The sequence below is a fragment of the Sciurus carolinensis genome, chromosome 1 (assembly GCF_902686445.1).
Source record: "Sciurus carolinensis chromosome 1, mSciCar1.2, whole genome shotgun sequence".
In the NCBI taxonomy this organism is placed as follows: Eukaryota; Metazoa; Chordata; class Mammalia; order Rodentia; family Sciuridae; genus Sciurus; species Sciurus carolinensis.
This window is the reverse complement of record NC_062213.1, coordinates 97,426,876-97,439,588: the sequence shown is the minus strand read 5'-3', so window position 1 is coordinate 97,439,588 and position 12,713 is coordinate 97,426,876. Positions and strand designations below refer to the sequence as shown.

The 12,713-nt window shown below is 40.2% G+C and overlaps 1 protein-coding gene across 1 annotated transcript; it reads right to left on the bottom strand.

Annotated features, from left to right (window-relative positions):
* Window positions 1-447: 447 nt before the first annotated feature.
* Rptn (repetin) lies at window positions 448-4,132 on the bottom strand. The gene is made up of 3 exons (XM_047558016.1): window positions 4,001-4,132; window positions 2,859-3,237; window positions 448-1,838 (listed from the first exon to the last, which is right to left on the bottom strand). Exons 1-3 carry the CDS (start codon window positions 4,130-4,132, stop codon window positions 448-450), a joined length of 1,902 nt encoding a protein of 633 aa, XP_047413972.1.
* Between the last annotated feature and the right edge of the window lie 8,581 nt (window positions 4,133-12,713).

The window sequence follows — 12,713 nt, the reverse complement described above, 5'->3', positions numbered from 1 at the left end:
GTGATACTTGCAATTCCTGATGTTTTATGCGCAGGAACCAAAGCTCACCCAAGCTCAGGATTCTCCTTAGTTGTGATGTAAATCTTTGGCATAGTTCCTGTTTCTGAACTTTGGGGAGAAGTGTTCTATCTTACAATGATCCAACCAAGTCTCACTTGTACAGAGGGTAAACCAAGAAATGATTTAAATCCCTAAATTGATCAAAATTAAGATTTGATTCTTTCACCCAATTTACTACTTAGATTTCACCCCCAGAAAATCCTAGAATTGTTGCTTGAAAACCTGAAATGCCTTAAAGTGAATACTAGTTCTCCAAAGCATCCCTGAAGGCAGATAGAGGATAGAGGGAAGATAAACTTTTTCAATTTTTAAACAGAATAAAGATGAATTTCATGCATAGGTGCCTTCTTTGACTTCATGTTGCTTTATCTCGGTTGGTCACATAGCCTAGTATTGATGTCGTTTCAGCTCTTGTACATAGGCATAGAAGGGGCTGAGACCATCAGCTGTCTTGGTAGGGTGAACCTGTTCTCTTCTTTGGGGTCTCCTACTGCTGTGGGTTGAATGGAATTGTCTTCCTTGGGAGCTTTGGCTGTAGTTATCCTCATTCATATGGAATTTTTCTCTGTTAGTATAACCTTGCTGGGATCCTTGGGATTGTTGATCCTGGAACCCCTGATATCTGTCTTTCTTCTCATGGTTTTGTTTATCCTGTTGCTGTTGATGGTGTTGATCCTCTTTTTGAGTTTGTCTCTTTTGTCTCTGACTGTTGTGTTCATCTTCAGAGGTTTGTCTGTCCCTTGTTCGATGGTGTTTTTCCTGTTCTTGGCTTCTTCTGTCCTGTGCCTCACAAGGACCTTCCTGATCCTCATGGCTGTGTCTATCCCAGCTTTGATGATGTTTTTGCTCTGCTTTGTGACTCTGTTCCTCATCCTGGCTTTGCCTGTTCTGGACCTGTCTGTGGCTCTGCTCACTACTGCCTGAGTGCCCTGCATGAGAGAATGCCCTTTCTTGTTGGATTTGTACTAAGAGTTTGTGTTGGTGATGTTGGTTATCTGCCTCAGGCTTCCATGGCTGGTAGCTATTCTTTTGCTCCTCCCTGGACTGGAATTCCTGTCTCTGGTTTTGATTCATTTCCTGTCCTGGAGTCTGTTGACTATGCCTCCCTAACTTTCCTGATTGCTCAACATCTGAGTCTCTTCCTGTTCCTTGAGTCCCTTGGCAATATCTATTTTGTCCTTGTATTTCAGTTTCCCTAGTCTGTGACTGCCCATAGTGGGAACCCTGACCTTGTCTGTCTGTCTGACTATAGTGAGAACCCTGACCTTGTCTGTCTGTCAGACCATAGTGGGAACCCTGACCTTGTCTGTCTGTCTGACCAGAGTGGTAACCCTGGCTTTGTCTGTCTGTCTGACCAGAGTGGTAACCCTGGCTTTTTCTGTCTGTCTGAATGTAATGAGAACCCTGGTCTTGGCTGTCTCTCTGACTGTAGTGAGAACTCTGAACTTGTCTGTCTGTCTGACCATAATGAGAACCCTGACCTTGTCTGTCTGTCTGACTATAGTGAGAACCCTGACCTTGTCTGTCTGTCAGACCATAGTGGGAACCCTGACCTTGTCTGTCTGTCTGACCAGAGTGGTAACCCTGGCTTTGTCTGTCTGTCTGACCAGAGTGGTAACCCTGGCTTTTTCTGTCTGTCTGAATGTAATGAGAACCCTGGTCTTGGCTGTCTCTCTGACTGTAGTGAGAACTCTGAACTTGTCTGTCTGTCTGACCATAATGAGAACCCTGAGCTTGTCTGTCTGTCTGACCAGAGTGGGAACCCTGACTCTGTCTGTCTGTCAGACCATAGTGAGAACCCTGACCTTGTCTGTCTGTCTGACCATAGTGAGAACCCTGACCTTGTCTGTCTGTCTGACCATAGTGAGAACCCTGACCTTGTCTGTCTGTCTGACCATAGTGGGAACCCTGACCTTGTCTATCTGTCTGACCAGAGTGGGAACCCTGACCTTGTCTGTCTGTCTGACCATAGTGAGAACCCTGACCTTGTCTGTCTGTCTGACCATAGTGGGAACCCTGACCTTGTCTATCTGTCTGACCAGAGTGGGAACCCTGACCTTGTCTGTCTGTCTGACCAGAGTGGGAACCCTGGCCTTGTCTGTCTGTCTGGCCATAGTGAGAATCCTGGCCTTGTCTGTCTGTCTGACCAGAGTGGTAACCCTGGCCTTGTCTGTCTGTCTGATTATAGTGAGAACCCTGGCCTTGTCTGTTCGTCTGACCAGGATGGGAACCCTGGCTTTGTCTATCTGTCTGACCACAGCTTGATTCTTCAGCCAGCTTCCCAGATTGTCCATTATGAGAAACTAATTCCTTTTGGTGGGTCTGGCTAGAGTGAGAGTCTTGTCTGAGTCTTCCAGACTGGCCATAGCTTGATTGTTGTTCATGTCTTTCAGACTGACCATAGTGAGAATACTGAACTGGTTTCTCAGACTGATTTAAAGCAAAAATATATCCTTGCTGTTTTGGCAGGCCCATGCTAGATTTATGACTCAGTGTTTGACCAGAGTTAGAATCCTGACTTTGTCTTTCATATTGATCTGACTGATCGTGGTGGGAATCCCTCTCTTGTCTCCCTGACTGACCATGGTGGGAATCCCTATCTTGTCTCCCTGACTGACCATGGTGGGAATCCCTATCTTGTCTCCCTGACTGACCATGGTGGGAATCCCTATCTTGTCTCTCTGACTGACCATGGTGGGAATCCCTATCTTGTCTCCCTGACTGACCATGGTGGGAATCCCTATCTTGTCTCTCTGACTGACTATGGTGGGAATCCCTATCTTGTCTCTCTGACTGACCATGGTGGAAATCCCTATCTTGTTTCTCTAATTGATCATAGCTAAAATCCTGGCCCTGTCTCTCAGTTTGCCCACAGTGGGACTCCCTATCTTTTCTCTCAGATTGATTGTGTTGGGCATCCTGACTTTGTCTGTGGTAGGAGTTCTGCTTTTCTCCCTCACGCTTCTGCCTGTGTTGTCTGCCTGTGTCATGTGTTATTTCCTGCCCCTCTTCCTGCTGGGAGGTTTCATGTCCACATGATTTATTACCTAGCTTTCGATGGCAGGCTTGGACCAACTGGAACACCAACAAGAGGTATTCTTGAAAATCCACCTGTCCATTTAAGTCTTGATCTAAGAGGTTCATAATGGTTTCCACAGTCTTTGGGTCATTTGGTCTCTGAAAGAAGATAAAAAAACAAAGAGAAAAATCAGACATTGTCTTATGGATATTGAGATGTATATCAATGTTCACATCCCAATTCATTCAGTTATGCATGGGGTTTTGTTTATTGACTAGGACTTTGCTCTAGTCTTTGATCAGTTGGTTTTCAGAACCTCATCCCTTGCTGGACTAGCAGGAACATGACTATAGGGAGTAGAAAGACTTATTAAAATCAGTTCTATTAATAATTAATTTGAGTCATTTGAGGAAGTTATTCCATCCCTTCACATGCCATATTCTAAATGTTTGTTCAACAATTTCTTTCTTACCACACTGTAAGATCCTGCAAGGAGGAGAAGCTGGTTTTATCCATGTTCATATTCCTAGTGACTAGGTTTGTGCTGGCATAGAATAGGTGTGCAATAATTTTACTGAATGAATGACTGAAAGAATATTTGAGAACATGTATGGACAGCACTAAATATAGAAATCAAAATATGAATCTCAGATTTTCTTCTGAATAGTTGTTGCTTATTACTTTGAAGTTGTACTGTCTCTCCTTCAAGTTCAAGCTCAGACACAAGAAGGGAGGTGTGTGTGTGTGTGTGTGTGTGTGTGTGTGTGTGGTGTTTGCTGGGAGAAAACTACTAAGAAGCTGTCTGAAATTCTTTTTGTTACAGGGTAGAGCATGACCAAATAAAATAAAACATCAAACTCTGGATGCCAATGTCAGAATCATTCACACTTGACTCTGGGACCAAGTGTCTATATATTTTACCCGGAGAATGTCTCCAAATTCAGTTAAGAGCAGCTGCTTCAATTCATTCTTGGATAGTGAAGCACAGTTCTCTTTGGCATATATCTGGAATACTTTGATCACATTGAGTATGCTGTTCAGGAGTTGAGCCATTTTGGAAAATGCACGTTAACCTAAAAGAAAAACAAGATTTTGTCTGTGTTTGAGATGAAGACCAGGAGATATCATTTCTAAAGAGAAGGTAATCTCTTCTGGTTGGGAAAGGAAGTTTAAGACATAATGGAGCCCCTTTGTAGACATACCCTCACCTCGACTCACTGTCAAGCTCCAAATATCATGTGCTAAAGTAGAAGTGGGTATAAACTGTGGTTTTCCTGCTAGAAAAAAGAGACAACTTCCTAAAAAACAAAAAATGTATGGTATGTATTTGACATGATCTATCCTGGGTAGGACTTGCATGATTAAACTCTCATATCAGAACAAAAAGGAAGGGCAGTCAGGAAGCCCACAGAGGCAAGGCCAGAGTCAGCATAGTAGGATATAATTTTTTACCAACAGCATGCTGGAGGGGACACTAACTGGATCTGATTGAACTGGTCTCAGTTTTCTAATGAGCTTTCCTTAAGCAAGGGAAAAGGATACAAGTCTCTCCCAAAGACCTAAGTAAGCTCACTAGAAGGCTAAATTCTAGCAAGTGCTTCTGGCCTGGATAGTCATTTTGGGACCTGTGTATAAAATGGAATCAGTAAATATAAATCTGTTACAGATAAAAATAGCAAGTGGGTACATATCCGAATTAACTGCACAGATGACAGGAAGTATATATAGTCAGTTAAATCCCTATTGGCTATGCTTGGACACTTGGTCTTTTGGGATCTGCATATCAATGATATTTCCTCTTGTGGTATAAAAATTCCAGTTACTGGGTTTACAAGCTTCCAAACTGAAACCCTAACTGCAGAACACATTGTACTTCCAATAACAGACAATGAAGCCTATAAGGATAAGTAGTAAATAATGAATCTGAGTCCTTTATAGAGATTTGTTGCAATGAACTTGAGTATTGCTAAGGCTCCATGGTCCCGGGTCTTGACCTTCATGACCCCTGAACTCTTGGGTCTTGCCTAACAGGCACAAAAGATAAATGCTCCACTACGGGAGACTCAGCTATCCATAAATAGTCCTAATCCTTAGATCTGGGATGTCTAGGACATATTGAGGTAATGGCCCATGTATTTTACAAGCTCAGATATAGGCCACCCCAGCTATTATCATATTCTTATAGTCCAGAAAATGAAGGTACCCCTATCACCCACAGGGAGTAGTCTCAGGTGTCCCGAGCATAACGCATTACAGCAAGAACATTGCCATTGCTTCCCCAGTGAATGTCTTACCTTCTTGAGGAGGAGTGAACAGAAGATTCAGAAGTCAGGAAGGACAATGGAGACCCACAAACTCATCTTATTTATAAGGGGTTCTAATTGTCGTACTAGGTCATCATAGGAGACACCCATCTGTGGTAAAGCCTGAATCACTCTGGGTCCAACCCAGCTCAGCCCAGCTTAACCTCTCTCTGTAAACTGTTTAATTTATTTACTTCCCCCACTTGCTCATGAACCTGTTTGTCATTGGAGTAGATGACACCATTCAAGTCTCAGCCCCACTTAATTAGGGGAGTGTGCACACACATATGCTGTGGGGGTCCCAAAAGACAGGTACACACTGAGTTCATCCTTAATAAATGTCAGTTGTCAAGACTAATGGGAGGCAACAGTCAAAGCATACCAGAGAAGTGTATCTATGTGGTTACATTATGAAAACCTGTTAAAGCAAGGATTAGGGAGTTTATGTGTTCAGCCAGGATATAGTTCTTGGAAGATATTTATCTTAGACTATTCTATTTCAAATAATTAGATGTTTGTTTATTACTATATTGATCTATTTTGAATTGCTATTATTTCTTTTTTATTTAACAACCCAACTGTTAAGCAAGTGGGAGAAGATACATGATCAATTTGGGGGACACATTGTCGGGGGTTATGATGGCAAAACTGCCACCACTTGAGACTTTTAAGTCTTACTAAAATGTTAGAGTTGAGGGACTTCTTGGAAGCTTTCAGTATTTGTGAGGTGGACACTGTCAAAGACCTAGGCTTCCAATTATTCCCCAACTCTACATCTTGCCAGCAGAGTATCTTGAGCAAAGATTCTTAGTAATGTTCTTGGGGTAAATTAATTATTGCATTGCAGAGTTTTGTGTAAGGTACAAAGAATTCTAGACTTATCTGTATTTCTGTTTTGTCTCACATCTAGTTCTCTGGTTATACCTTTTCCACCTATCTACCAACCAATCAGTCATTAGTAGAAGATGCTTGCAATTATTTATGATGTATTCAGAATTATGCAAAGGAATCATAGACGTACAGGAAGATTTTAGTCCACCTGGAATAAAGAAGCTTCACATTGAAAAAAAAAATTGAACAACAGTGGTAGGACATGCTAAGTGCTGAGTATTAGAAAACCTAGGTGCATGTGGAATTCTCATGGGCTGTGCCTGGGCTTCTCTAGAGAGGTGAAATTTGAATTGTTTCTCTGAGTATTCAGGTAAGCAGAAAAGAAAGCAAAGAAATTCTGGGTGGGGAGAAGGGAAAGACTAAAATGTAAAGGTGAGAATTCATATATTGTGTTTGAATTAGGATGAACTGATAAGTCTGGTCAAAGAGAGGGTACATAGAAAAGTAGAGTTAGAGAATTTTGGAGCTAAAAAGGAAATATAGTCCTAGACTCTCAATTTTACAGATCAGGAAACTGAGTTCCAGTTGGACTGAGTGATGGTCCAAGGGCCCCACAGGAGTATGACAGAAACTAGGCCTAGCACACTTATTTTCTTATCCCAGTCCAATATGCTTTCTTATTCATTCTCTGGTATAGACCTGGGACCTATTCTAGGGTTTACTTTAATGAGAAATGTGAATCAGGGATATGTTTTTTTTTCTTTTTTGAGATTTTTTTTTTATTATTGTAAACAAATGGGGTACAACTTGTTTCTATGGTTGTACATGAAGTAGAGGTGTACCATTTGTGTAATCATTCATTTACATAGGGCAATGCTGTTTGATTTATACTGTTATTTTTTCCTACCCCCCACCCCTCCCACCCCTCTTTTCCTCTATACAGTTCCTCCTTCCTCCATTCTTGCCCCCCTACCACCTCCCATTATGTATCATCATCCGCTTATCAGCGAGATCATTTGCCCTTTGATTTTTTTGAGAATGGCTTATCTCATTTAGCATGATATTCTCCAATTTCATCTATTTGCCTGCAAATGCCATAATTTTATTATTCTTTATGGCTGAGTAATATTCCATTGTGTATATATATATATATATATATATATATATATATATATCACAATTTATTTATCCATTCATCAATAGAAGGGTATCTAGGTTGGTTCCACAATCTGGCTATTGTGAATTGAGCAGCTATGAACACTGATGTGGCTGCATCACTGTAGTATGCTGATTTTAAGTCCTTTGGGTATAGGCCTAGGAGTGGAATGGCTGGGTCAAATGTTGGTTCCATTCCAAGTTTTCTAAGGAATCTCCACACTGCTTTCCAGAGTGGCTGCACTAATTTGCAACCCCATCAGCAATGTATGAGTGTACCTTTTTCCCCACATCCTCACCAACACCTATTGTGCTTGTATTCTTGATAATTGCCATTCTAATTGGGGTGAATGAAACTAAATCCCTATTTCTCACCCTGCACAAAACTCAACTCAGAATGAATCAAGGACCTTGGAATCAGACAAGAGACCCTGCATCTTATAGAAGAAAAAGTAGGTCCAAATCTTCAACATATTGGCTTAGGATCAGACTTCCTTAACACGACTCCCATAGCACAAGAAATAAAAGCAAGAATCAATAACTGGTATAGATTCAAACTAAAAAGCTTTCTCTCAGTGAAGAAAACTATCAGCAATGTGAAGAGAGAACCACTCATACTTCAGATAGAGCACTAATTTTCAGAATATATAAAGAACTCAAAAAACTTTACACCAAGAATACAAATAACCCAATCAACAGATGGGTTAAGGAAATGCACAGATGCTTCACAGAAGAAGATCTACAAGCAATCAACAGATATATGAAAAAACGTTCAACATCTCTAGTAATAAGAGAAATGCAAATCAAAACTCCCCTAAGAATCAGGGATCATGTTGGTCAGAAAGGTGACATGATCCAGCATTGTTGGGGGAAGATTTTAATCTGACTGAAGTAGGTAGCCAGTTGTCTCAGTTTGTCTCAGACTAAGGGTTTTCCCAGCACATGAGATTTTCAGTGTTAAAACTAGGAGAGTTCTGGGAAGCCTGGGATGAGTTTGTCACCTTAGACTGTGATGCACAGAACAAATTGGAAAGAGGAATATTAGAACAGGGATACCAGAGGAATAATAGAATAGGGATAATAGAAGTCTATTGTATTATGTGGGTGAGAAAAGAAATGAGGGCTTTGACTTAGATTTAGTAGGTCAAAACTATAGGAAGATGGATAGATGATAGGAGGAAAGAAAAGATGTTTTGGGGGTAGATCAGATAAGGGGTGAGAAAGTGAGGATGTTCAAAGTCTTCAAGTTTTGATCACTGGAAGAACTGTGGTATACTGAAGAAATGTAATTTCTACCTGGCACCTGATAGCACCTAAGTCTCAGTGCCCCTGCTGACTGACATTCTATAGGATTTCTGTTTTTCGGAATCTCCCTCTAGAAGCCTACATCCTCTGTTCTATGAAGTCTCCCAGTACTGGGTCAGGACTTGCTTAAATCTATTTATAAATCTTGAGAACTAGGTCATATTAAGATTCTCTTTAGGCTTTTGTATCTCTATTTAGTGTTCTCCATTTGTGTCTTCACAAAAGCAAAGATTTGATTAATCCTAGAGGCAAATGAGGTGGGGGATGGTTCAGGTGGGGCAGGTAAGGGCTAAAGACAACAGCCATCATATGTTGTGTTAAACCATAATCAGTGCCTAACAAAGCTTGCAATGATATAACAAGGTCTCTATAGATGTAATAATGGAGAAAATGGACAGGGGTAGCTTCCCTTATCTCCAGACTTTAGGAGAGGATCTAAACAGAGTGACCCTGATTGTAAGGTAAAGGGATGTACTCATAAAGCGTCTAAAAAAATCCACCTGCATAGATTTAGTGGGCATGCGGTCTACCCTATACTATCCCCCTGCTTGGATGTGTGGGGCAATGCTCTATTGCATCTCAGCCTGCAGCCACCAAAGAGTAAGTAATAAAATGTCTAAAGCCTCTCCATTGAGTTCTCCAATTTCTTTCTTTGGAATTGGTTTGGGGTATATGCAGTCTTAAAGTTGAACATTGTGATAGAGAGCAGCAATGCTGTGGTCCCTTTATGTTGGCATGTTCCAGGACTTCCTAGCAACTATTTCTTTGGTTAGATGGGCAACTCTCTTTGCCTGATGCTGCAGTGGACACACACACACACACACACACACACACACACACAGAGAGAGAGAGAGAGAGAGAGAGAGAGAGAGAGAGAGAGAGAGATTATTTTCTTAACAGTAGAATTTGCTGTGTATAAATTCATTTAACACTTAATAAGTTCTTAAGGATGGGCAGAGAAAGGTGTTGATCAGTCAATCAGTTAATAAATGGATATTTGTGAGCATATTAGAGGCCCTTTTGTAGGCACTAAGAGACAAACTTGGTTCTTAAAGAGTTTTCTATCTCACTGGGAGGTAGAATACACACAAGATCATTCTCTGAGGTTCAAATTGCTTTGCAAATCTGATTGTCATTGTTAAGGGTAGGGGGACATTGATTACAAGGAAGAAGGGGAAGCTGCAGTGGCTAAAAATAACATGTATTTTTCTTACATGTATTGTATTGAAAGAATCAGGGAATGAGTTGGATATTTGGGGTAAATCACTTAACTCCTGGTCTTGAGTTTCTTCATGTGTAAAAGAAGAGGGTTGGAGTTTTCTTTGTCAATACATTGTAAGATTCTGTGATTCCAATCAAGGTTAATAGGGGTTTTAGATGTAATATTTTAATTTTGCTCTACTCACAAATTTGATAAAGGCCTCAGGACTTTGTTCTTCTCAATCTTTCTCTGTGGGAAATGGAGAAAGCAATTATGGCTGCTCTGCTACTTCATCAGCATCTATAAATGGTATGAGGGCATTTATTCTTTTTCTTCATTGTTTTTCAGTGTGTTTTGATACTTTGAATACAATCATGTTGAAGTGTGGTCTTTTGGTCTCAAAGGCAAGTGGTATCTAAGCTACATTTTATTTAGGTCTTGTGTGCTAATCTCCAAATTTTATATGTCAAGAATTTTATATATGTTATCTTGTTTAATTTGCAGAACAACCCATGAAGAAGGAAGTAGTAACTTCATTTTCCAAACAAGGAAACTGAAGGTCAGAAAAATAATTTATTCAAGGTCACAGCTTGCGACTGCCTGAGTGAGGTTTGAATCCATCTTTTCCCCATTCCAAAGCTCTTCTTCACAGCTCCTTTGTTACACTGCCTCTATTGGAATAGAACTGGTAATTGCCTATTCCTCAATGAGAGAAATAGCTTTCCACATAGACTGAAGTGAATCAGAACAAAGTGATTTCCTAACAACATGCTATGAAGGAATTCATCCTGAAATGAGAATTTCCTGACAGTTAGTAAAGTATTTATTATTTTCCTATGCCTCTCCATAGCTCAATGGTCCCAATACTGACAAAGCTTGGAATCTAGTTGGGGAGACAAGACAGATGGTTGTATTTATAAAAAATGAAAACTAAATAGAAAGTGTACCCCTCTGTTTTTACAATATATGGCTCTGGAGATGGGTTTGAAATGAGACTGAAGATCCACCAGCTTAGGCCATATGGTTCTTCTCTCCATTGCAAGCCTTTGCTGTTCATTTACCTTGGGATGAAGAGGTGGATGATGGATGTGACAAGTATAATTTTGAGCTTATAGAGGTTGCAGAGTGTTTCCTTGTTGTATTTTGGTCAAATCATTATGAATAATTATCATGGAACTCTTAGACTTCCTTTTTCCTTCTATTGGGGTGTTTGGTGCCTCTTCAGTGCAAAGAAACCCATAGGACCCAGCAGATGGCTGTTTGTGCTCTGAAGGAGGGTCCTCTGTGCAGTACTGGGGCAGTTACTTCATTTCTGCTAGCCCTTAGGAATTCAGCAGGGGATAAATTATAGATCAGGCAAATGAACAACACCTTCCCCTGAAGAGGAGTGGGACTAATTAATAGACATAAAACTACTTCAGATTTCTCAATTTTGAAAGGTCATTTATTATCATCTGCACAAATAAGTTCTCATTTTAAAATCTTACCTTGCAGGTAAATTTCCCCCTCTTAATTACAGGCCATTTCTCTATTAATGACATCTGTAGGCGTCAGTGGTTTTTGAAGGTAACACTGGCCTCAGCGATATTTTAGCCTTGTCAGAAAAAGTGTTCTGAGTCAAACGAAGGAGGCCTTGGGTTTTGGGAGGATCTAGTGAATAGGTTACAGTCTGGGTATGTGGTCCTCAAGTTCAATATATGGTCAAGTCTCTTCTACTACAGGATTCTGTTTTTGGATACAAGAGTTCATTATCCCTCCCTTGCCAATGTCTCAGACTATATCTTTCTCCCAAGTGAAAGGAGCTAAAAAGTATCAAAAGTCATTGCTCATGGGATTTCAGGTAAGATTCCTAAAGCATGGTTAATAGTACTACAGATAAATAAAAGGTGTCTTTAAAGTGAATGAGGGCCAGCATGTGGCTCAGTGGTGGAACACTTACCTAGCATGCACCAGGCCCTGGGTTCAATCCCTAGCACCAATACATAAAGAAAGAAAGAAAGAGAGAGAGAAAGAAAGTGGCAGATTTGAATCATCAGATAAGGTTTTGAGTTTTTTCATTTCCTTTTTGCTAAAGGACTTTATTGAGATGATTCATATACCACACAATTCACCCATATAAAATTTAAGATTCAACATTTTTAGCATTGAGTAACCATCATCAAAACCTATTTTAGAACATTTTTGTCCCTCTGCAAGGAATCCTGTGTCCACTAGAAGTAATCCCCCACTCTGATGTCCTTTAGTCCCTGTCAAACACTAGTCTATTGTCTGTCTCTATGGATTCACCTATTCTGGTCATTTCATAGAAATGGAGTCATGCAATTTGTGATGGTTTTGACTGACTTCTTTTACTTAGCATAATATTTCTGGAGTTCATCTATGTTGTAGCATGTATTGTACTTCATTCCTTTTTATGTCTTAATAGTGTTTTATTATATGAATATACCACATTTTGTTCATCCATTCATCATTCATGGGCATTTGTGATGTTCCTCCTTTTTTTTTTTTTTGTACTGGGAATTGAACCCAGAAGCACTTAACCACTGAGCTACATCCCCAGCCCTTTTTATTTAATTATGTATTTTGAGACAGGGTCTTACTAAATTGTTGAGGTCCTTGCTAGGTTGACAAGGCTGACATTGAACTTGTGATCCTCCTTCCTCAGCCTCCCAAATCACTGAGATTACAGGGGTGCTGGGCTCCACCTTTTGACTATTATGAATAATGAAGCTATGAACATTCATGTATAAGTTTTTGTGTGGTTATATGTTTTCAGTTCTCTTCACTTAGTAAAGAAATTGCTGGGTCACGTGGTAACTAATTTTTTAAAGAACTGCCA

What these genes read in the sequence shown, in the direction of transcription:
- Rptn (XM_047558016.1), bottom strand. Translation starts at nt 4,132, where the DNA reads ATGGCTCAACTCCTGAACAGCATACTCAATGTGATCAAAGTATTCCAG. An exon ending in AATTTGGAGACATTCTCCGG is followed by an intron (nt 3,238 to 4,000) that starts GTAAAATATATA and finishes ATCTTCTTTCAG; the next exon opens with AGACCAAATGACCCAAAGAC. An exon ending in AGATAGGGATTTCCACCATG is followed by an intron (nt 1,839 to 2,858) that starts GTCAGTCAGAGA and finishes ATGGTCTGACAG; the next exon opens with ACAGACAGAGTCAGGGTTCC.